The sequence below is a fragment of the Lithobates pipiens genome, unplaced genomic scaffold (genome assembly GCF_037356315.1).
Source record: "Lithobates pipiens isolate NorthernLeopardFrog02 unplaced genomic scaffold, aLitPip1_a1.2 Scaffold_19, whole genome shotgun sequence".
In the NCBI taxonomy this organism is placed as follows: Eukaryota; Metazoa; Chordata; class Amphibia; order Anura; family Ranidae; genus Lithobates; species Lithobates pipiens.
Genome location: NW_027507764.1, coordinates 480,024,861 through 480,050,485, shown reverse-complemented (window position 1 = coordinate 480,050,485; position 25,625 = coordinate 480,024,861). Strand labels below are relative to the sequence as shown.

General features: G+C 44.6%; 1 protein-coding gene across 2 annotated transcripts in view; it reads right to left on the bottom strand.

Moving 5' to 3' along the window:
• The window catches only part of ZC2HC1A (zinc finger C2HC-type containing 1A), a 162,135-nt gene that overhangs the window by 64,473 nt on the left and 72,037 nt on the right, over positions 1 to 25,625 (bottom strand). Inside the window, exon 8 of one of the 2 annotated variants that reach the window (XM_077492915.1) lies at positions 19,374 to 19,493. The exons of the other annotated variant lie outside the window; for it this stretch is intronic. Coding sequence (XP_077349041.1) covers positions 19,374 to 19,493 — 120 coding nt within the window. The remainder of the gene's footprint in view (positions 1 to 19,373; positions 19,494 to 25,625) is intronic. 2 annotated transcript variants of the gene reach the window in all.

Genomic DNA, 25,625 nt, shown 5'->3' with positions numbered 1-25,625 from the left:
GGATGGAGACAACCGATTGGATGGACTCCAATGCGAAAAAAGAGTGTATATTCAGGAATCGATTTAGATTTTTGAGATCCAGAATGTCCATTCGGTTTTGGCAGTGTGAAAAAAGGTTTAACCAAAACCCCAACCCCTGCTCTTACATGGGGAACACCATGATCACTTCTTGCTAAAAGATGGTCCAATGCTTGAAAGAAAGACTTCTTTTTCTCTGTATCCTTAGGAAAGTTTGATCTGAGAAAACAAGGAGACGGGAACTCTTGCAACTCTAGTTTGTATCCTGGAGCTATTGAGGAAGTCCCCCATATGTCTCGACACTCTTACTGCCAGACCCTTGAGAGCTGCAGAAGTATTCCTCCTACTGAAGCGAGCGGGGGCGCCTCCTCATAAGGAGGCTTTAGTATTTTGTAGGTTTCCTCTCCCAAGATTTATTTTGTCCCTGAGGTTGACCCTGAGGATTACCTGGAGGCCATCGTGACTGCCTGGAGGCTGATGCCCCTGGCACAGGACAAGGAGCTTGTTAAAATGAAATATGTTTACTCCTTTTCTTAAATGGCAACGGGGTACTTTTTCCACTAGAATTTCTTTGGATGCACTACAAAAATCATCCCCAAACAGCCGTTTCACCTCAAAAAAGAAGACTAGTCAGGAGCTTCTTGCATGGTAATTAGTGAAGGGTGCGAGTCCTGAAGAATAGAATCTCTCATAGCAACTATTGCAAACATAAAACTGCTAGTAGCTTGCTAGATCCTGGGCCTGCTGAACAGGATAACCTTGAACACCTGTTTAAACTGGTCCCTCAACGATTAACCAATTACTGTCAGCGCAGGCTGAGACACTCAACCTGCCAGGGAAAGAAGTGTTTTGTTTTTTTAAAGGAATTCCAATTTTGTATCTGTTGGATCTCTAAACATTTGAGAATTGTCTGCCAGACAAGTCAAACGTTTATTCACAGAGGATATAGCAGCGTCAATTGCTGGCATACCCCACTTTTAGTGAATTTTTTCCTCCATAGGAAAAAGTGTGAAAAACCTTTAATGAGGAAAAATGCTTATCTGGGTGATCCCACTCAGATACAAAAAGCTTTTCCAGCAATGAATGGACAGGAAAAGCATGCACCGCTTGAGCAGGTTTTAGCGAACCCAAACACTCAGTTAAGGGTACATAAATGTGAAGCGGACCATTCAGTAAGAAATTGCACCATTAATCTTACAGATTATGAAGCTGATCCCCCCCCCGCATTTGACCCCTCAGAAGAGGAGTCATCAGCCTCTTCACGGTCCCCTGAGGGAATTCATCTTCTCCCGCCCCCAGTTCCTCAGTTTGAGGGTCCTGGGTAATGGAAGAGAACCTGTCACATTTACTCCCACTCTGGGATGCAATTAAAGCTGCTAACCTTTTTTCCAATCCTATCACGAGGAAATAGGAAATACCTTTTTAGTAATATAGACAGGGGCTGCAGTGTTGAAAACAGTTGCAACATTTCATGGCCCCGATGCTCACTCTGACTAGCCACCCCCTCTCAGGAGAGGATGCCTTTGTAGAGAGGAGTAGGCTTTCCAGAGCTTGAGGGAGACCCTTCTAGCCCTTTTTTGGGGGCATTTTAACCCCCCCTTCTGACCATAGCCCGATGCACAAAAGCAGAGGTACTACCAGAAGAAATCGTATCCACTATTGAGCAAGAGGCCAGACACTGCTGCTGCTTTTAATGCTCAGCCGGATGCTATTAGTAAATGTGCCAGGAGAATGCCTGTGTCGCCAACCTCTTACATGCCCCTTTTTTCTATTGTGTCCCTCCAACAACTGCACCCAGCAAAAATTGAGCTTTTAAACATACTCCTGCGTTGGACGACGCCAATGCCACGCTAAACCCTGCCCCTTCCAAAACATTGCGAACTTTTCAAAAGAGGGTTTTCCCACACGAGCGCTGGCCTCCGATCCGATGGGATCGGCGTGTGTGGGGGGGGGGGGGTGGCGAGGAGACCTGTAACAAGCCACCATGCAGAGGCGGTGAAAAAAACTGAGCAGCATCGCTGATCATTTTTGGCTTCCCCCTATGCAAGAAGAGGGGGGAGAGATTTGTCCAGGTGGGGGGGGAGGTGTTTTGTGGAAGAAAATCCCCCCTCAATCTTACCGGAGGTCTGAGCTACTAGCCGGAGGGAAGCCTGCTGCTTCTGTAACACAGAGTGATCTTTGTGGAAAGCATGACAAGGTACCTGCGTTATACAGCCCCCAGTGGTGACTCTTAGGAAGGAGATATTTCATAAGAAAATTAAAAAAATCATTAGAAAGCTCCACTTACCTTTCCTGCCGCAGGGTTTTCTGTGGTAAAAACCAACAGACCCAATTTTCACCTCTCACGGTGGGCTCCGTTACAAAACCTTCAGGAACCGGGGACCCCCGGGGAACCCACACTACTGGACCCCGTAAAGCACGCCACCAGTAAAAACGTTATGGCTGAAAAAAGCAAAGTACTGGATTCCAGAGTCTAGCTCTCTAAAAAGAGAAGCTTTACGGGCTAAACCTCGTTTCTTCTGCCACAAGGCCCGAGTACCATTCAATTGGGCCTGAAAAGACACTTTGAATGAATTCGGCTACATAGCTAGCCCCAGCAAGGATTGCTCCAGTGGAGCTCAGCTCAGCACAGCACATCTTTACTCATGACTAACACCTTAGACACTGGCAAAAAACTGAGGTACTCCCAGTAGTGGGAGTGGTTATATAGGGAGTGGACTTCCTGTCTTAAGGTGTGCCAGTGTCTAGGAAATTTCAGCCGCTGAAACATATCGGCTGAAAATGTCCCTTTCGGCAAAAAGCCGAAAGAGAATTCCTGACAATACTGGCACCGAAAATTGGGTGGGGCCTGGGCAGGGATCCGCCCCCGCCCCTGGTGCTGCCTATCAGGAAGACTTTCTAGATCGTAGAAAAGAGGAGAGACGCCGCCGCCTGTTTCATTATAGCGCCGAGAACATCGCAGCTTTCATTTCAATAGCTGTGTGTTCTCGGCGCTATAATGAAACAGGTGGCAGCTCTCCTCTCCCTTCACTGGCTTCAATGGGGACACTGTCTGCACTACTGGGGACACTGGCTGCACTACTGGGGACACTGGCTGCACTACTGGGGACACAGGCTGGGACACTGGCTGCACTACTGGGGACACAGGGTGGGACAGTGGCTGCACTACTGGGGACACAGGCTGGGACAGTGGCTGCACTACTGGGGACACAGGCTGGGACAGTGGCTGTGGCTGCACTACTGGGGACACTGGCTGGCTGCATCTGATGGGCACTGGTGAGGCTGCATTGATCTCTTGTGTCATGTCCGCAGTCTCTGACCATTTCCTGTACCATGTCCCCAGTCTCTGACCATCTCCTGTACCATGTCCCCAGTCTCTGACCATCTCCTGTACCATGTCCCCAGTCTCTGACCATCCCCAGTACCATGTCCCCAGTCTCTGACCATCCCCAGTACCATGTCCCCAGTCTCTGACCATCCCCTGTACCATGTCCCCAGTCTCTGACCGTCTCCTGTACCATGTCCTCAGTCTCTGACCATCTCATGTACCATCTCTGCAGTGTTTGATCATCTCCTGTACCATCTCTGCAGTCTCTGACCATCTCCTGTACCATGTCCTTAGTCCCTGACCATCTCCTGTACCATGTCCTTAGTCCCTGACCATCTCCTGTACTGTGTCCTCAGTCTCTGACCATCTCATGTACCATCTCTGCAGTCTCTGACCATCTCCTGTACCATCTCTGCAGTCTCTGACCATCTCCTGTACCATCTCTGCAGTCTCTGACCATCTTCTTTACCATGTCCTCAGTCTCTGACCATCTCCTGTACCATGTCCTCAGTCTCTGACCATCTCCTGTACCATCTCTGCAGTGTTTGATCATCTCCTGTACCATCTCTGCAGTCTCTGACCATCTCCTGTACCATTTTCTTAGTCCCTGACCATCTCCGGTACTGTGTCCTCAGTCTCTGACCATCTCCTGTACTGTGTCCTCAGTCTCTGACAATCTCCTGTACCATCTATGCAGTCTCTGACCATCTCCTGTACCATGTCCTCAGTCTCTGACCATCTCATGTACCATCTCTGCAGTCTCTGACCATCTCCTGTACCATCTCTGCAGTCTCTGACCATCTTCTGTACCATGTCCTCAGTCTCTGACCATCTCCTGTACCATGTCCTCAGTCTCTGATCATCTCATGTACCATCTCTGCAGTCTCTGATCATCTCATGTACCATCTCTGCAGTCTCTGACCATCTCATGTACCATCTCTGCAGTCTCTGACCATCCCCAGTACCATGTCCCCAGTCTCTGACCATCCCCAGTACCATGTCCCCAGTCTCTGACCATCCCCAGTACCATGTCCCCAGTCTCTGACTGTCCCCTGTACCATGTCCCCAGTCTCTGACCGTCTCCTGTACCATGTCCTCAGTCTCTGACCATCTCCTGTACCATCTCTGCAGTGTTTGATCATCTCCTGTACCATCTCTGCAGTCTCTGACCATCTCCTGTACCATTTTCTTAGTCCCTGACCATCTCCGGTACTGTGTCCTCAGTCTCTGACCATCTCCTGTACCATCTCTGCAGTCTCTGACCATCTTTTGTACCATGTCCTCAGTCTCTGACCATCTCCTGTTCCATGTCCTCAGTCTCTGATCATCTCCTGTACCATCTCTGCAGTTTCTGACCATCTCATGTACCATCTCTGCAGTCTCTGACCATCTCATGTACCATCTCTGCAGTCTCTGACCATCTCATGTACCATCTCTGCAGTCTCTGACCATCTCCTGTACCATCTCTGCAGTCTCTGACCATCTCCTGTACCATGTCCTCAGTCTCTGACCATCTCATGTACAATCTCTGCAGTCTCTGAACATCTCCTGTACCATCTCTGCAGTCTCTGAACATCTCCTGTAACATCTCTGCAGTCTCTGACCATCTCCTGTACCATGTCCTCAGACTCTGACCATTTCATGTACCATCTCTGCAGTCTCTGATCATCTCCTGTACCATCTCTGCAGTCTTTGACCATCTCCTGTACCATCTCTGTAGTCACTGACCATCTCCTGTACCATTTCCCCAGTCGCTGACCATCTCATGTACCATCTCTGCAGTCTCTGATCATCTCCTGTACCATCTCTGCAGTCTTTGACCATCTCCTGTACCATCTCTGTAGTCTCTGACCATCTCCTGTACCATGTCCCCAGTCGCTGACCATCTCCTGTATAAAAATATTTTTAAAAACAGTCACTTTCGGTATCTGTGTTGTTTCGGTATCAGTTTTCGGGATCAAGGAAGATTTATTTTCGGTATCGAATTCGGCACCAAAAAACCCATTTGGTGCATCCCTACCTGGTCCATCACCTAAAGGTAGCCTATAACCCACATAGTAACTACTATGGCTCTGTGTCCCGTGATGTATGATAAGAAAGAGTAGGTTTCTTATTTGGTCATACCTGTCTTCTGATCAGGCTCATGCATTCCACAGGTATGCTTAACAAACCCCCTGACCATTTATTAAGTCCACTGATCATGCCTGGTCCCCACAGAGAGCAAATGTGAAGTAAGGGGGTCCAATGGAGCACGACATAGATCCATTAATACCTGAAAGCTATTTTGATTACACTTTCATTAAAGAAAAAAAAAGAATTACAATTTTTCACTGAACGCATAAGCTGAGTAGAGCAGAATATCAAGATGGTTCAAATCTCGACCAGTTCAGCAGGGACCAGCCAGGATTTGAACCATTTATGACCAGGCTTATTGTACCATAGTCGATCCAACGATCGACTTTGGTTCAACCAGCATGTCAGATTTGTACAAGACATTATTAACAATAATCCATGTGTTCTCCCACAATAGCTCCATGGGAAGGCATTTTCTCAGTGTTGATGGGGGAACTGAGCAATTTTCTTTCCTGCAGCCGTGGTGGCAGGAAAAAAAAAAAAAACACACCATCTATGGCAGGCTTTAGTGTGACCTTTGTTTAGCTACAGATTATGCTGGATTTAAGGAGACTCTCTCACCTTTGTCCCCCCACCCACTCAAAGCATACTCTGGGTTCCTTCCTCCTACTCTTCAGGTGCCAATTTTCAGCACGCCAACTGGATGATCCGGCTCAAACACTGCTTGGGAGGAGGTCATATGCCCAATCATACCTGACCTAAGTTCTCTGTCAGAGAAATGGAGCTGCAGGGGACCTCTGTGATAGGTAGGTGAAGGTCTTTCTTACAGGAAACATAACTCTTTTGTCTGAATGGGCAAAGTGACATTCTATTTGTAGAGTAACTGTTGCCAGATCATTCAACAATGATCAAAAGATTATATATACTTTTAACATATTTTCTGCATGTTATTTACCTGTTACAGCCTCCCTCCTGCAGGCACCCAAAAGTCCAGAGACTGCTGTAGCCACTGTCATCTTGGATAGGATGTCAGCAGCCCCAGCAGACTCTAAGCTGTCACTCAAGTGGCATTCTATAGCAATCCTCTTAAGCCAGCCACAGACTGATTGAATTTGACTGGTTCAGCTGGAACCAGCCGAATTTCAATCCATATATGGGTAGGCTGGTGGTACTGAAGTTGATCCATTGATCGACTTCAGTACAACCTGCCTGCCTGTTTTTCCCGTATTATTACTGCCGAGGGCTATAGTCAACAGCAATAATCACCGTATTCTGACGGCAGGCAAACCTCTTGCTGTCAGAATACAATAACGCAGCGGGAGGGATTCAAGCTATTTTCTTTCCTTCGAACCATGTGAAGGAAAGAAAATTGCTTAATGTATGGCTTGCTTTACTATTCAGTAAGATTTAAGCAGCCCATATGTTAGCAGGCTGATGGAAATCTCCTGCTGTACTATTGTATTTTGCTTGCAGGGAGCCTTTCCCGCCAGTAGAATACAATAATCAATGTTGCTGGATATAGACAGAAGCACTGATTGTCGGGGATAAACCTGACCGGTTGATTGTTAGATGAACTTGTGTACGACCAGTTAGCCCATACATGGATCACAATTTAGTTGGTCCCTGCTGAGCCTGCCATATTTTGATCCATGTATGGCCAGCTTTAGAGATAGAACTGTTCTGTAAACTATAATATTAACAGAATTGTGAAAAAAAAAAGGCAAAACTTCCTCTGGGCAAAATTCAACAGGTTCTCTGTCTGAACTGATAAGCCTCAAACTCAAGAATGTTGTTCCAGGCCAAACAATGCTTCCACTGTATACTAGTGACACTAGTAGGTTTGGTCATTCAGGAAGTGTTCACCTCCCACACTAAAAACATCAGTGTGTGTGTGTGTGGCCAACACAAATCCTTCTGCCTTTGGTCTGCAGATGCTGCTGTTGTTTTTCAGGCCGGTAAATGCCATAAATCTCTGTGGACTGACAAGCCAGAATACACTGACTTGCAGACTCAGAACATGGGAAAGATTTTATCTCTACTGATATGTCTGCAAAGAATTAAACCAGAAATCACATTTATTAGAGTCCGGTCCTTCTATAGAAACATAAAAAACAGTGGTTGTAAACCCAAATCCTCAAAACATTATTTTGCACAATTTAGTAAATATTACTGTTATAATCGAAATAACATTGTGTGTACCTGTGCAAAATTAAAATGCAAAAGTTCACCTGCAGAAAAAAATTAGCATTTTTTATTGTTTTCCTGCAGGAGCCTGGAAAGCTTTGCAACCCTGATCAACGGATCAGGGGTGCAAAGTCGGGTTTCTGCAGACAAGCCTGAAGCTTTCAGGCCATACTTTCGACATGGGCTGTTTACAAACTACAGGGCTTGTCAATGAACCGTGAGATCGATTATCAGCACCCCCACAGTCCATTTAGAACAACAAGCTGTCAGACACAGTGGCCGACAGTAGTTGTAGTCTATTCATTTACAGAAAACTGTGACTGAATGATGCGGATGTGTGGGCAGAGCCCCACATGGCCATTCTGTTTTTGAATTGTGACAGTGTGTTTAGGGAGAAGATCCCCCACCCACTGTCACACTGAGGTGGGAAGCAGGGGCAGAGGCTGCAAGAGCTGGAACAAGTTACATGTTACACCCTAAATACAGGTGGAACATGTATCATGTTTTGAAAGGTGAACTTATGTTTTAATCTTCATTTGGTTGTAGTCTTTGTAAATCAGCCGATCTGTGGGAGTGGCATAGCTTGGGTGGCGGATACATTTTCCATTAAAGGGTTATTAAACCTTTCTTTTTTTAATTAAAATAACAAACATGTCTATATTTACCTGCTCTGTGCAGTGGTTATGCACAGAGCAGCCACGATCCTCTTCTTCTGGAGTTCCCCACCAATGCTCCAGGCCCCTCCTCTTCTGAGGGTGTCCCCACGGAAAGCCGCTTTCCATGGGGGCACCCGTGCGTGCTCGCTCCCGAGCCGCCCTTTGCTCAACCCCACCCTCCCATCACAGAATTTAACTGAGATCAGCCACTGTCAAATTGCCCAATGAGGAGAGAGACAGCGGCTCATGCCCGTCCCTGGATCAGACCAGGCTCAGGTAAGAAAAAGTGCAGCACAAAAGTTTTTAGAGAATTGCCGACATTTATAGTATGCATTAAGGTGAAAATCCTTAAGGATTTAGAACCACTTTAAGGCTTCAAATTAGAACTTTAGGGAAAACTTTTTTTTCATTTTGGATAGAGTAAGTGAGGTTTATAACCCTGCCAGATTTTTTTTCACCATTTGTGTCCCTATTGCAGAAATTTCTCTTCACTTCCTGTCCCATAGCCAAACAGAAAGTGAGAGGAAATCCCTGCAAATAATGGTCCCAATTGGAAGATTTTGCCTCTATTACATTTCTGGGGACAACTCAAACTTTGGGATTTTCTATGATATTGTCAAACAAGACAAATGAAGAGAGTGAATCTCCTTAATGGGGGGAAAAAAAATAGCAATAAAAACTGACAAGTGTTCTAATTATTTGATCCAGAAGCTAAACAAAAAAAGTTTTGCCTTTAGTTATACTTTAATGCAAGGTTGCAGACTATCATTTCTCAGCAAAGAAATCTGTGTTCTTGGATTTCCCTGGATTCTATAAACCTGGATTTGAACCTGGACCAGTGGCGGAATTATAGGGGTCGCCAAGATCGCCATGGCGACCGGGCCCCTTGCTGCAGGGGGCCCTTGAGGGCCCCCTGTACTCTTCCCTAGGAGGGGAGGCTAAGAGGAGCTCCTCGATCATCAGCCGAACTGAAATCGGCACTGTGAGGGAGCTCCTCACATTAGGGTAAAGTGTGTGCTCTTTGTCTCCCCCTACAGTGCAGTACCCGGCAGGTAGGGCCAAGGTACTGTAAATGTCTGCCGTTTTTTTTTATAAGACTATCTACTGCATTTGTGTTTATATGTGTGTGTGTGTGTGTGTGAGCATGCGTGTATGTACGTGTGTGTGTGTGAGCATGCTTGTATGTATGTGTGTGTGTGTGTGTGTGTGTGTGTGTGAGCATGCTTGTATGTATGTGTGTGTGTGTGTGAGCATGCTTGTATGTATGTGTGTGTGTGTGAGCATGCTTTTATGTGTGTGTGTGAGCATGCTTGTATGTGCGCGTATGAGCATGCTTGTATGTGCGCGTGTGAGCATGCTTGTATGTGCGCGTGTGAGCATGCTTGTATGTGCGCGTGTGAGCATGCATGTATGTGCGCGTGTGAGCATGCATGTGTGTGTGTGAGCATGATTGTATGTGCGTGTGTGTGTGTGAGCATGCATGTATGTGTGTGTGTGAGCATGCTTGTATGTGTGTGTGTGTGTGAGCATGCTTGTATGTATGTGTGTGTGTGAGCATGCTTGTATGTATGTGTGTATGTGTGTGTGTGAGCATGCTTTTATGTGTGTGTGTGAGCATGCTTGTATGTGCGCATGTGAGCATGCTTGTATGTGCGCGTGTGAGCATGCTTGTATGTGCGCGTGTGAGCATGCTTGAATGTGCGCGTGTGAGCATGCATGTATGTGTGTGTGTGTGAGCATGCTTGTATGTGTGTATGTGTGTGTGTGAGTATGATTGTATGTGCGCGTGTGTGTGTGTGAGCATGCATGTATGTGTGTGTGTGAGCATGCTTGTATGTATGTGTGTGTGTGTGTGTGTGTGTGTGTGTGTGTGAGCATGCTTGTATGTGCATGTGTGTGTGTGTGTGTGAGCATGCATGTATGTGTGTGTGTGTGAGCATGTATGTGTGTGAGCATGCATGTATGTGTGTGTGTGAGCATGCATGTATGTGTGTGTGTGTGTGAGCATGCATGTGTGTGTGAGCATGCATATATGTGTGTGTGTGTGTGTGTGTGTGCATGCATGTGTGTGTGTGTGTTCATATATGTATGTGTATGTATGCATGTGTATGTGCGAATGTATGTGAGTGTGCATGTATGCATATGTATGTATATGAATGTGCATGTCTTTATCAGTGGTGGTGCATCCAAAAGGGTGCACAGGTGCCGCCCCCTCTCTCCAGCCACCCCCTCTATGACCAATGGATAGATTCATGCATAGCATAGCATGAATCTATCCAGGGCCACCGCTGCCACCCCCATATTTAGGTGTCTGGTCCCTTTTGGGGTGCCGGGCGCCTGAATTACAGCGGCGGGGGGCGTTTTTGCAGCACCTGATTAGAGCCATGGGCTCTAATAGGCTTCAAAATAGGTGAACTGGGAGCGCCATGCTTGACGCTCTCAGTCTACCCAGGTGTGTTAGAAAAGTGAATTAATATTCACTTTCCTAACACTGAACCGCCTCTCCACCAATCAGGTGTGTGGGTCTGTTACCCATCACCTGATTGGCTGAAACGATATGCGCAGCTATTGGACACCTATCAGGAGGAGAGGACAGGAGATGAGGATGGCAGGAGATGCATGGCCGTTACCCGCTGCCCCACCAAGACAGGGTAAGTGGTGGGCAGACAGCGAGCGGGTGGTGGGGATTCACAGTGGCAGCATTTGATGGGCACACCAACAGGATTTGATGTGCACAGTGGCGGCATTTGATGGGTACACTGGCAGCATTTGATGGGCACACCAACAGCATTTGATGTGCACAGTGGCGGCATTTGATGGGTACACTGGCAGCATTTGATGGGCACAGCGGTGGCATTTGATGGGCACAGCGGCAGAGTTTGATGGCCACAGCGGCAGAGTTTGATGGCCACAGTGGTGGCGATTGATGGTACAGTGGCTTTAATTGATGTTTTTTAAATCGGTTCCTTTATATGCGGCCACCCACTTGGGACTGGGCCCTGGTGTTCCACCATCGGGCTCGGAGAAAAGAGCCCTGTCCGGATGTCGGGGGGGGGGGGGGCCCTCCAAGGTTTCCTGCATCGGGGCCCTGAAGGTTCTAGTTACGCCACTGACCTGGACCTTGAAGGTTCCAAAGTGTCTTTGGTGGGACACAACCTTCAAATCCTGTGTCTAGATTTTACTGGATGCCTGCAGCCTGTATTAGTACACAGGTGTGAACGTTCTGTATATACCGAAGCCTGAATATAGCTCAAGGCTCCCAGCTTGGAGAAAGCTCCCATATTGGAGACAGGAGGTCTCAACCAGGGGTTGGAGGTGTCCCAGTCAGGAGTCAAGAGACAGTAGGTCTCCACCAGGGGTTGGAAGTGTTGTCCCAGGAGTCAGCGAACCTCCTATCCAGAGGCCAGGAGTGAGCTGTGCAACAGGGCATGGTGTCTAGGGGCTAAATGAGCCAAGTGAACCAGGAGAGCTGGGTAACACAGTTAGAGGGACTAATAAGGAGAGCAGCGGTGCTGCTGACAAGGAAGCCAGGTGGCCTGACACTTTCAATTGACTTTTCATGCTGATGGCGGAAACCTCTGTGTGGGAAACTGATTTCTATGCAAACTGTTCCGTTCTGTTTAATAAAAGTGTGTTGCCACTCTCTAAAATGCAGTAAGACTGGCTTAACTCATTGGAAAATGCATCTGTTGAATGGAACATAATCACCCTAACAATACAGGACATTAGAACCTAAACAACAGCTACAGATACCTATAAGGGTAATAAAGCTTTAGGCTGATTTCCATACACCCACAACCTGAACTGCTGTGGAAGAAGCCTTGTCTTCTGTCTGACTAAAATCAAAAGGCTTGATATCCACCTTACATAATATAGAAGAAAAATTCTGGTTGACCCCTTTTAGACACGTCTCTAATCCACAAGCCCAGGTGACTTAAGGGAATAGTTGAAACGAGAATGGCTACCTTTTCATGGTTATTACGTGGCTTAGCGGCACTACTCTTTTTCCTGGGGACTTTCCTGAGAGAAGCACAACCTCTCATTGGGGGGATAAGAGGTTGTGCTGCTCCAAGGGAAGTCCCCAGGGCTCCCTGCTTGACTCGAATCTCCTGATATATACCTCCATTATTTGGTTTCCATTCCTACTGATCCCCTAATCACAACCTCTTACATATATTCTCAGTCCCACTTTTGTTTTGGATACACATCGCCCATACAGATATGATTTCCCTGGTTATGTTCTATTCTGTTCTGACCGATACTTATACAATTCGATGTTTGGCAAGCTCTCCGAGACACCCTTCCTCCTGGCAGCAGTGTTTTGGTAGAAAAACGATTGATGCTTGTAAACGCGTGTAGCTTGTGTAGGCATGTTGGGCGTCAATTTCATTGGCCAGAATAATAATTGATTTTTTTGTTCCTAAACACCTGCTTCCCACCCCAGAGTCCTGATCACAGGTGCAATTCTTTTGCAGTGGAGAAACTTAATAAATGTACTACCCCCCGCAAAAATATGTGCATTTACTTTTCTTTAACTTCCCCGGCATTATTCCGGGCAACCCCGAGCCACACTTGGGATCACATTGCAGGATCCAGGCAAAGTTACTTACCTTATCCCCAGGATCATGCGATGTCTCCCCACTGTGTGTGCGAGCTGTCCTCCACTTGATTCATCACAGCGCCGAGCTACGTTCCCTGCGAGCGTTGTGACGCACAGGGACGGAGCACGGCGCCAAATTCAAAAAGTGAAACACACACTATACATATAGTACACTGTAATTTACAGATTACATTACTGTATCAAATTATTTCACATCCCTTTTGTCCCTAGTGGTTTGTCCAGTGCCCTGCATGCAGTTTTATATTATAAATACTGTTCTTTCTGCCTGGAAACTGGAAATTGTCCATAGCAACCAAAACCGTCCCTTTACATCAAAAGCGGTTTGATGCTAGAAAACGGCGATAATAAATTAAAATCACTTGCAGAATTGAGCAATAGTGATTTGTGGGGAGATCCGTCAAACAATTCTTCAACTGAGCAAATGTTTGTGTTTTTGATTTGATTACATTATTGAATAACTTTTATTATTATTATATTATTATTAGTTATTATTTATAGTTATTTATTATATTATAATTTATGATTTTCTGTTTCAAACTTTATCATACCTGGGATGTCTACTAGACTCTGGTTTGGACCGATTTACATGAGTTATTCCTAAGAATTACAGGCCTACAATATAAAACGCTAAATTTCCATGAAAAACAAATATACCGCTTTGAGCATCAAAAATCTGAAATAATCATACCGCCAGGGAGGTCAATAACCACTGTTCATTTTTTACTATATAAAAGAAAAAAAATGTTTGCTTACATTTTCCTTTCATTTGTTTGAAAAAACGATCCCACAATTATTGGTGATCAGTAACAATTATTGGTGATCAGTAGCATTTTAACTCCTCCGACCTGACTGCAAGAGGTTGACATTACGTCAAATCAAACTTTTTACGTATCTCAAATGAAAATATTCCATTTATGAATGTATTATTAATTACAGAATTGCTTTAAATTGTGTTTTATATCTGCTTGGAGTTCAACTTTAATGTCATCTTGGAAGACGTGCACAATTTTAAAACTCCAACTATATTTCCCATCAGCATTATAAGTGTGACCATGATACAGCATCATAATGCTGTTTTCTAAAGCCAAGCTGTAATTGAAATTAAAACTAGCATATCATATAATATTACCGTACAGGAATGAATCAGTGAATGACTAAAGAGCAGCAGATTGTTTCACACACCAATTAAACCATCACATCTTCAGCTGGGGCTACCCGTGGGGTTTTCAATGCTGGTTAGTCCAGATTTAACTCCTAGTTAGCAGCTGCTTCATTTGCAAAACATCGATTTTGACATTTTAGCATTTTCATAGCTCCAGCCCTAAGAGTCCTTTCACACTATATTAGAGGCTGGAAGACTGCTAAATCACCGCTGGGATTGGGAGCAGAAAGAGCTGGAGGACTTCAGTGCTACTGCTGTGAACTTGCGGGATGAATTGTTTCACAGTGATTGCAGCTACAGAGGTCAATAAGGACATGTTTTAAAATTAATATACTGCCATAAAAAATAATGAAACATTTAAATCTCTATAGCTAGGCCACAGTTAAACTTAAAGTGTTTGCAGACCCTCACATATAAGACCCCTTTCAAACTGAAGCGCCGCTAAAAGATCGCTAAAGCACCAGTCATTTTTAACAGCGCTTTTTGGGTGCTAGCGGGGCGTTTCTGTTTTTTTTTTTTTTTTTTTAAATCCTAAAAACACCCATGTTGCGGCAAATCAATTCTAAGTTTTGGAAACGCGCCCATTCATTTCAATGGGCAGGGGCGTTTTTGGAGCGCCTTTTACAACTCTCCAAACCCACCCCAAAGATTCCGTTTGCCTGTTTGCAGGACTTTTTCTTTTTTTGCAATCGCACCACCCGAGCGTGAAAGCACTCATGCAAATGAATGGAGGCAGTTTTCAGGTGCTTTTCAGAGGCTTTTTTAGCGCTAAAATGCCTGCAAACCGCCTCAGTACGAGTCTTATACCCAGTGAAATGAATAGCCTCAGAGGATACACAGAGATGAAGCTAATTTTCTTACATAAGTTTTACATGTACAGTGAGAGAAAAAAGTATTTGATCCCCTGCTGATTTTGTACGTTTGTCCATTGAAAAGAAATGACCTGTGTATAATTTTAATGGTAGGTTTATTTTAACAATGAGAGACAGAATAACAAAAAAATCCAGCAAAACACATTTCAAAAAAGTTATAAATTGATTTGCATTTTAATGAGTGAAATAAGTATTTGACCCCTTTGCAAAACATGACTTAGTATTGTTGGCAATCACAGAGGTCAGACGTTTCTTGTAGTTGGCCACCAGGTTTGCAAACATCTCTGGAAGGATTTTGCCCCACTCCTCTTTTCAGATCCTCTCCAAGTCATTAGGGTTCCGAGGCCAACGTTGGTAACTCAAACCTTCAGCTCCCTCCACATATTTTCTAAGGGATTAAGGTCTGGCGACTGGCTAGGCCACTCCAGGACCTTAACGTGCTTCTTCTTGAGCCACTCCTTTGTTGCCTTGGCCGTGCGTTTTAGGTCATTGTCATGCTGGAATACCCATCCACGACCCATTTTCAATGCCCTGGCTGAAGGAAGGAGGTTCTCACCCAAGATTTGCTGGTACATGGCCCCATCCATCGTCCCTTTGATGTGGTGAAGTTGTCCTGTCCCCTTAGCAGAAAAACACCCTCAAAGAATAAGGTTTCCAACCTCCATGTTTAACGGTGAGGATGGTGTTCTTGGGATGATAGGCAGCATTCCTCCTCCTCCTCCAAACACTGCGAGTTGAGTTTGATTTTGGTCTCATCTGACCACCATACTTTCACCTAGTTCTCCTCTGAATCATTCAGATGTTTATTAGAAAACTTCATACGGGCCTGTACATGTGCTTTGAGCAGGAGGACCTTGTGGGCGCTGCAGGATTTCAGTCCTTCACGGTGTAGTGTGTTATCAATTGTTTTCTTGGTGACTATGTGTCACGTACCTTCTAGTATCGAGCCCGGATTGCGGAGAGAGGCCTCCCTTATGACTCCCACTACCGGTTTCCTGACAATGTAACAGGGAACACAGGAGTAAGGAGGGGTACAGGTGCCTGGCAGGATCAACAGATGGGTAGGATGGGTAGGTGAAGTTCAGTGGAGCAGGTAATCACAGTGAATGGATCAGCAGGTAGTTTATAGCAGATAACACAATTCAATGGAGTAGGTAACTTGATGATAAGCAGTGCAGGAAAGTAGGCAACTTGTAGCAGATAAACAGTGCGATATACACAAGTACTTGCAGCAGATAAACAGTTCAATATGAGCAGGCACTTGCAGCAGGTGAACAGTTCAATAAGACAGGTGACTTGAAGCAGATGAACAGCGCAATATGACAAGTGGCTTGAAGCAGATAAACAGCCCAATATAAGCAGGTACTTGCAGCAGATAAACAGTTCAATATGAGCAGGCACTTGCAGCAGGTGAACAGTTCAATACAAGCAGGTTACTTGCAGCAGATGACACAGTTCAATATAAGCAGGTTCACCTTTAGCAGACGGATGGTCAAAGCAAGCCGGGTCGGATATCAGACAGGAAACGAAGTACAAGGGAACAGGCAGGAGAATCGTCACAACAAGCCGGGGTCGGGTGAAGGCGGATAGCAGATGGGTCAAAGGCAGGCCGGGTCAAACAGGAACAAACACTACGGATCAGGTCTCACAGGTATAACGCTGTAGAGCAGACAGCAGAGACCATTAGCCAGAGGCTAGTTTAAATAGGCCGTTTGGCGCCAACACGGATGCACGCACGCGACCGCGCACCTGCGTACGAACGCTTGCGCGTTCGTACGATCCTGCGTACCTGCGACGATCGTAAATCAGAAGACCTGGAGGTCAGTCTCTTCATGCGATTTTCATGACACTATGGTCCGAGCTGCCTTGAGATAATTGACAAGTTTCTCCCGTGTAGTTCTGGGCTGATTTTTCACTGTTCCCATGATCATTGAAACTGCACGAGGTGAGTTCTTGCATGGAGCCCCAGAGAGAGGGAGATCGAACTGTTGTCACCCTCTCACCAAGCTGCTTCAATCTACTTTGTCCCCAACATCCTTGGGCAGCACTTTGGTCTTGGTCATGGTGGAGAGATTGGAATCTGATTGATTGGTTGCTTCTGTGGACAGGTGTCTTCTATACAGGTAGCTTAGGTAAACTGAGATTAGGAGCATTTACTTTAAGTGAGCACTCCTAATCTCAGCCCGTTACCTGTATAGAAGACACCTGGGAGCCAGAAATCTTGCAGATTGATAGGGGATCAAATACTTATTTCACTCATTAAAATGCAAATCAATTCATAACTTTTTTTGAAATGCGGTCTGGACATTTTTGTTGTTGTTTTTTCCCTCACTGTTAACATAAACCTACCATTAAAATTATAGACTGACCATTTCTTTGTCAGTGGGCAAATGTAAAAAATCAGCAGGGGATCAAATAGTTTCTTCCCTCACTGTATACAGTACCTGCTGTCTTCCCCTTTTCTACACTCTTTGAAAAGTGCATATTGTGTTAGAAATCTTTCTTCCTGTTTCAGCAGTGGGTGAGGAGTCTGGGCTTACACTGTGCAAAGCTGATTGGGGGAAAGGGACATTCCACACCTCTCCCCCCCCCCCCCCTCCACAGAGCTGTGGTCTCCATTTCAGGAACTACAATTCCCATCATGCCTAGTCATGTCTGTGAATGTCAGAGTTTTACAATGCCTCATGGGATGTGTAGTTTTGCAACAGCTGGAGGGCCGTAGTTTGAGGAACCCTGGAATAGACAACCTCTCTGCTTGGAATCTTCCTGACACTAATTTTCAGCTGCTGTTATCTCATGTGTTGGAGAGCTTGTCAGAAGTGACTGCTGATAAAAGAGGAATGGAGCACCAGAGAGAAACAGCACTTAGAGGACGTCACTTAGAGCTTTGGAGAGAAATAAGTAAACACTATAGATATATGTGCCTTTCATGAATGGGGTTTACAACCACTTTAAGGCTGTAACCTTGCCAAATGTTTAATTAGATTGTAGAGTTAAAAAATATAACAGTCATTTGGGGAACCGCTTAATCACAGAGAGTGTACTTCAAGCAATTAATGAAAGAAAGATTAAAGCTGGCCATACATAGATCGCAATTCAGCCAGTTTAGCAGGGACCGGCCGAATTTCGATCCGTGATTGGGCAGCCGGGTTGTACAGAAATCGCCCAGCAGGTTACCAGAAAAAGAACATGCACCAATAGAAGGAGTGCCAGACAAAATAATAAAAGGTGTCCAAGTTAGTTTATTGGTTTGTACAAAAAACACAGTCAATGTGTTTCGCGGGCAAGAAAAAATACCCCCTTTTATCAAGACTACAACAAAACAAAATATTATAGAAACGTTATTATGACTGGTATAATGATACAGTAAGTCTAATAACATAAAAGGGGGAGTGTTTTCAGGCCCCCAAAATGTGTTGGCTGTTTTTTTCAGTGCAAGCTAAAAAAAACGAATTTCGACTCTTGATCCTTCAATTGGTGTGTGTTTTGTCTGGTAAGCTTTCTTTGCTATCTGCGTCCTCACTAGCGAGATTCGCCCCTCTATTTTTCCTGGAAACTTATTCAAGGAGACAGCAAGTAAAGCAGAATCCAAAATATAAAGCTGTCACAACCAGCGGTGAGGGAAGATCATCTAATGGGGACAAATGTTCACGTAACAATTCTCTGTGATGGAAATTCTGTTCCCCATCTTCGGACCGCAAAAATACTCTGATACTAATACCAATTCCTATTCTTTTCAAAATGAAACCATTGTATTTACATACACTTTAAAGCTAAACTCAAAGCAAATGTTTTTTCCGCATGCAGTGGGGCTCTTCCCACACTGCATGGGTTAACTGCTTGTTTTTCTCGAAGGGTTCGGGGAGCCTAGAAATACTCATCTAATCCTCCGATCCTCTCAACGCCCCCCCCCCCCCCAGTCCCTTCAGCTCCTGCACCCTCCCCCCCACCCCCCCCCCCCCCCGCGGTCCAGTGGTCTTGGTGCGGTGGACTGTTCCCGACATCAAGATGCCCATAGACCTTCTCTGGGTGTGAAGATGTCAGGAACAGTATGATGTGGGGGAAGTACCATTTTCCACAGGATGGAAGGATCAGGTGAGTATAGGCGCTGTGTTCACCCCTAGCCAAAACGAGCAGTTAACCCATGCAGTGTGAGCACAGTCCCACTGCAAGGGGAAAATAAAAAGTTGTCCAAAGTTGGGCTTTAGGGATTTCATAGATTTGAGATCAGCACACAAGATCATGTCTTATTAGACATCGAGGCTTGAAAGCAGTTGGGAAAATATCGATCTGATAGGCTACTAAAACATTGTAAAACTGCCTTGTTTCCTTCAGTGACAATGGTGTCTGCTCCCTGAGAGATGGACACAGATCATTTCTGGGTGTCTTCTCTGATGCCGATGGGCATTCACATTTCACATGCACATCTACACCAATCCCCACATCTTTCTATACTTACTTGTTAATTGGGAGCAAGTCATTAGATCTTGGGTTGGAACTGTCTGTTTTAGGGTTACCATTATTCAGGCTTTGTAAATCTCTTCCTGTCCGCAGAGGTGGGCCTACTCCACCAATTTTACTAGTAAAAAGAAAAGGTGGAGCGGTTTTATTTGTTGCCATTATCTGTAAGTGTGCGATAACAAAACTAAACCATGCAAGTGAACGCAGAAACATAATGGTTCCCTTTAAAATGACTTGATGTCATATAATAAGACAGATGAAATGCTAGGGCTATGTGTAAAGTGCTTGTACCTGATATTACTACAGTAAACCCAAATACAATTCCTAAGGATTACTGTTGTTCATGCACAGTCATTACTAAACCACCCAACTCCCTGTCTGGCGTGTTAAGTTTTTCTCATTGATAGATGAGCACGGCCTAGTAGAAATGTGATAATAGAGCTTGTGTAGCAAAGCTGGAAAAGCAGAAGTGAGAGCGTTGACCTTAGCAGCCACTATTACAGACTCCGTGTAAGCTGATTCTAATAGAATTTAATGACTGAATTATATCAAGGAAGCTCAAAGTGTTACTAAACCCAGAACCTGCATTCACTATATCTGGTCTCCCACAGTACACAGAACATGGAAATTCAATCATATTAGCAAATATAAACTGCTAAACACCTTTTCTCATCAGTAGTATATGTCTTGTGACTTCTATCAGATCCCCATTAAAGCTTGTAGGACGAGTTTTTATACTGCACTGGCTGTCCTATCAGGATGCAGGACCCCTGGCCCTTTGTCTGGACAGTGCTGATTGGCCCTGTGCTGATCAACTCTCTAGCAATACACACCAAACTGAGCATGTGCAGCCTGACTCCAGTAACTGTCTTATCAGGACATATTCTGGAGTCAGTGGAAGAAAAGGGGGATCTGTGCATACAGGATCAAACAGCCTTTTTACACAATGCAGAGGATTAACTCCTTAGGTGCCACATTGAGTATAACAAGCATGCTTTACTGCATAAACAGACTGGTTTTACTGTTGTGGGTTTAGTAACCATTTAAAGGCTCATTCACACCAGAATGTGCATTGTGATATGCATCAAGACCCACATCACAACGCATGTGAAATCACTCTATATCTGTTCTGTGGTGCACGGCAATGCAAAGTCCAATACCACATATACAGTGCTGCAATGCACCTGTCTAAACCACTGGCAACAAAAGTGAGTACACCCATACCTAAGTGAAAATGTCCAAATTGGGCCCAAAATGTCAATCTTTTGTGTGGCCACCATTATTTTCCAGGACTGCCTTAACCCTCTTGGGCATGGAGTTCACCAGAGCTTCACAGGTTGCCACTGGAGTCCTCTTCCACTTCTCCATGACAATATCATCGAACTGGTTAGAGACCTTGCACTCCTCCACCTTCCATTTGAGGATGGCACACAGATGCTCAATAGGGTTTAAGTCCGGAGACATGCTTGGTCAGTTCATCACCTTTACCCTCAGCTTCTTTAGCAAGGCAATGGTTGTGTTGGAGGTGTGTTTGGGGTCATTACCATGTTGGAATACTACCCTGCAGCCCAGTCTCGGAAGGGAGGGGATCATGCTCTGCTTCATAGTGTGTCACAGTACAAGTTGGTATTCATTGTTCCCTCAATGAACTGTAGCTCCCCAGTATAGACAGCGCTCATGCAGCTCCAGACCATGACGCTCCCACCACCATGCTTGACTGTAGGCAAGACACACTTGTTTTTGTACCTGTTTACCTTAACACACGCTTGACACTATCTGAACCAGATAAGTTTACCTTGGTCTCATCAGACCACAGGACATGATTCCAGTAATCCATGTTCTTCGTCGCTTGTCTTCAGCGAACTGGTTGCGGGCTTTCTTGTGCATCATCTTTAGAAGAACACTTCTTGTGGGATGACAGGCATGCAGACCATGCAGTGTATGGTCTGAGCACTTACAGGCTGACATCCCCCACCACCCCTTAAACCTCTGCAGCAATGCTGGCAGCACTCATTCGTCTATTCCCCAAAGACCAAAGGCCAACCTCTGGATATGACGCCGAGCACGTGCACTCAGATTTTTTGGTAGACCATGGCGAGCCCTGAGTGTAACCTGTCTTGTTAAACCGCTGTATGATCCTGGCCACCACGATGCAGCTCAGTTTCAGTGTCTTGGCAATCTTCCTATAGCCTAGGCCATTTTTATGTAGAGCAACAATTATTTTTTTCAGATCCTCAGAGAGTTCTTTGGCTTGAGGTGCCATCTTGAACTTCCAGTGACCAGTATGAGAGAGTGAGAGCGATAACACCAAATTTAACACACCTGCTCCCCATTCACACCTGAGACCTTGTAACACTGAGTCACATAACACCAGGGAGGGAAAATGGCTAATTTGTTGCCAGCGGTTTAGACATTAATGACTGTGTGTTGAGTTATTTTGAGGGGACAGCAAATTTACACTGTTAAACAAGCTGTACACTCACTACTCTACATTGTAGCAAAGTGTCATTTCTTCAGTGTTGTCACATGAAAAGATATAATAAAATATTTACAAAAATGTGAGGGGTGTATTCACTTTTGTGAGATACTGTGTATTATATTATATATATATACATACACATACATATATATATATATATATATATATATATATATATATATATATATATATATATATATATATATATATATACATATACACACACACACACACACACACAGAGATGATACGTCTCCCACTAGGGAGACTTATGGTCCCTGTGTGTTCTGGTTGTCACCGAGAAAATGATGGTATATCTAAGACTACAAAGTTGTCACCAGAACAAAAGGAGAGGATATATACAGTATGTCCAAAGGGGACACCTGTAATGCCCTGTACACACGGTCGGACATTCCGACGGATTTTGTGCCAAACTTGCATACACACGGTCGGACAATGTTGTCGGAAAATCCGATCTTTCTTAACGAGGTGACGTACAAATGTACGTCGGGACTATAAACAGGCCAGTAGTCAATAGCTGTGGTCTCTTAATTTATTCTGACCATGCATGGCACTTTGTCCGACGTGTGTACAAACGATCGGAATTTAAACGATCGGATTTTGTTGTCGGAAAATTTTAGATCCAGCTCTCAAACTTTGTGTGTCAGAAATTCAGACGGAAAAAGTCCGATGGAGCCCACACACGATTGGATTTTCAGACAACGCGATCCGATCGCACATTTTCCATTGGAAAGTCTGGCCGTGTGTACAGGGCATTACAGTGACAACTGTCTCAGAGGGGAAGCTCTAAGAGGCTTTGTAGAAATTTCCTTTGCCATTCCACATGAGAAGAATCCTTCCCAACAGGACAGACAACAAAAAAATAACACAATTTTCTCTAAAACTACAACTTGATTAAAAAAATTCTTCTCTCCTCTGCTCAAAAGTAACACTGCAATTATATATAACCTGCCCCTGAAAAACTGCACAGGACTGAGGACGCAGGGGTCACAAATAACACATATCGGTTGAATCAAAAGCCAGCCTGGTTTACAATGAATATCCTGCTAATTTGGTTGCCAATTTGCTTGGCGAATCCCCATCATTATATGTATTCCTTTAAAATATCCTTGTTTTATTCATTTTCAAGAAAATAAGACCCCATCCACACTAGGGCCACGGCCGCGTTAGCGCTAAAGCACCACTTGTTTTAGTGGCACTTTTGTGCTGCTTTTCAGCTGCTAGCAGGGCGCTTTTAACCCCAAAAAAGTGGTTAAAAACTCCTGTTTTGCAGCACTTTCAAATTGCTTTTAAGGCAATTTGAAAGCACTGTATATAGCGCTCCCAACCCGCCCCAAAGATGCTACTTGCAGGACTTTTTTTCCCGTCCCGCAAGCGCACCGTCCCAGTGTGAAAAGGCACACTGGAATGAATGCGAGGCGGATTTCAGGCGCTAAAGTGTCTGAAAACCGCCCAGTGTGCAAAAAATAAAACAAAGAAGGAAGAAGAGAAATAAGGAAAACCGCAGTTGATTCAAACTGCAGTGACCGCCGAACACTACGTGAAATGTGAGGCTACACACTGGAGGCAGTGAATCATGCAAAAGCATTGTTTATGTTGTCTTCAATAAAGATATTTTTAGCCAGCAAAATCATAACAAAATACAAAAATAAACAGTTGATCTGGCAGCAATCTAGTGATAAACATAAAATATTGATTAGTCACCACAACCCCTTGACCATTTTATGATGAGAGTTAAAAAAAAAATTGAATTATCAAGTCTGGTAGTTAAAGAGTGCCACCTAGTGGACTGAGGGAAACAAAGCATTTTCTTAATGGATAAGTTCACCTTTGTACAAAAAATAAGGGGGGGGGAGAGGGAGGGGGGAGGAGAAGGGGGGAGGAGAAGGGGGGAGAGGGAGGGGGGAGATAGTCGGCATCTGCAGCAGGTTACATGTTCCACCCTAAAATCAGGTGGAACTTGTAACATGCTCCCAAAAGGTGAACTTATCCTTCAGCTCCGGAAGGTTTTACCCACTTCCTGACCAGGCCATTTTTTGCGATACAGCACTGCATTGCTTTAACTGACAATTGCGTGGACGTGTGACGATTTACCCAAATAAAATTGATGTTCTTTTTTTTCCCACAAATAGAGCTTTTTTTTGGTGTTATGTGATCACCTCTGCACTTTTTTTTTGCGCTATAAACAAAAAAATTTTATTTTTTACTTTCTGCTATAAAACATTATCAAAAAAAATTTTTTTTTCTTTAAAAATCAGATTTCTTCATACATTTGGGCCAATATGTATTCTGCTACATATTTTTTGTAAATAAAATCCCAATAAGCGTATATTGATTGGTTTGCACAAAAGTTATAGTGTCTACAAACTGCGACATTGGGGTGGACAAATTGGATAAAAATGCACGGATTACTGTATAAATGACACTGGCAAAGAAAGGGTTAACACCAGGGGCAATCAAAGGATTAAATGTTCACTAGGGAGGTGCTTACTGTGTGGGGCAGTGTAACACTGAGGCCAGGTTCACACCTATGCGAATTAGATGCGGGTTTCTCCGCATCCAATTCGCATAGGTTCACATATCTCCGTTGCTGCTGCGGAGCGCACTGCACAAAAACGCTGTGCGTCTTTGGCTCCGTTTCGGGGCCGAATTCAGGCATAGAATCGGGGAACTGGGACACACAGCGCTCCTGTGTGATCCACAGCGGGTTATAGTGTGAACCCGGCCTGAAGGAAAAGAGAGATCCATGGTTCAGCTTAGCTGAATCACAAGATCTTTCCCTTCCTGACAGATCCACTATTTGCCTTGTTTACACAAGCAGACGGCTGATCCGTCTCTCCTGTGAATGATCAGTAGGTTGCGCTGGCCATTGCAACCATCGAACGCGCTGATTGGCTCCCACTGCATCACTCTCATCACAGCAAAAGCAGCATTCTGGCGGTGCACACACGCCCAAAACTGCATGCACAAAATCACATACCTGTATGTGATTTTGGGCAGCCAGGCCGCACTGCCACAGTATATATATGCGGTGGGCGGTCCGGAACTGGTTAAAGTGTATTTCCATTTTTGCAGCCAAATTGGGATTACACCTAGTTTATATTTTTTACATGTCCCCATTCACATAGCATAACTTTAAAAATATAAAAAAAAATTGCAGCTTAATTTTTTATATTAAAAGCAAACTTCCCACCCATCCATGTCTCTATGTCTTATTTTGTTGAGAAATCAATTTGAAAATCACCCCCCCAGTATTTCCGGCTGTGGCCATTTGAAGTAAGGGCAAATTATTCATGTAGCATTTACTTCCTGGAATCCATCTTCCCTTCGTTCAGGCATGCATGCAGGGGAGTGTGCTAAGCTGAGAAAACCCATCCCCCCCCGAAGACTCCTGGGATGTATCACATCATTTACCTAGGCAAGAAACCAGGAAGTAACTCAAGGAATGTAAAAAAAAAGAAGAGTTTAACACAAGTAAATATCAATGCTTTCCTATCCATTTAAAAATGCTGGCAGCATAAGGATTAAAAATAATCAATGTTGCCTGGGAGAGTAAAGTTCCACTATAACCCTGTCTGTGCTGTGCAGGCAGATCTTCATTATCCAATGTAACTAGATTCTGTCCTATGAAAGGGTTAAATATTTATGTTAATGAAGACAGACTTGGGACACACTCTGACATTGTTCTAAAAACCTTGCAACCAGCAACATCTAAAAATATTAACCACTTAACTGATTGCTGACCGTATA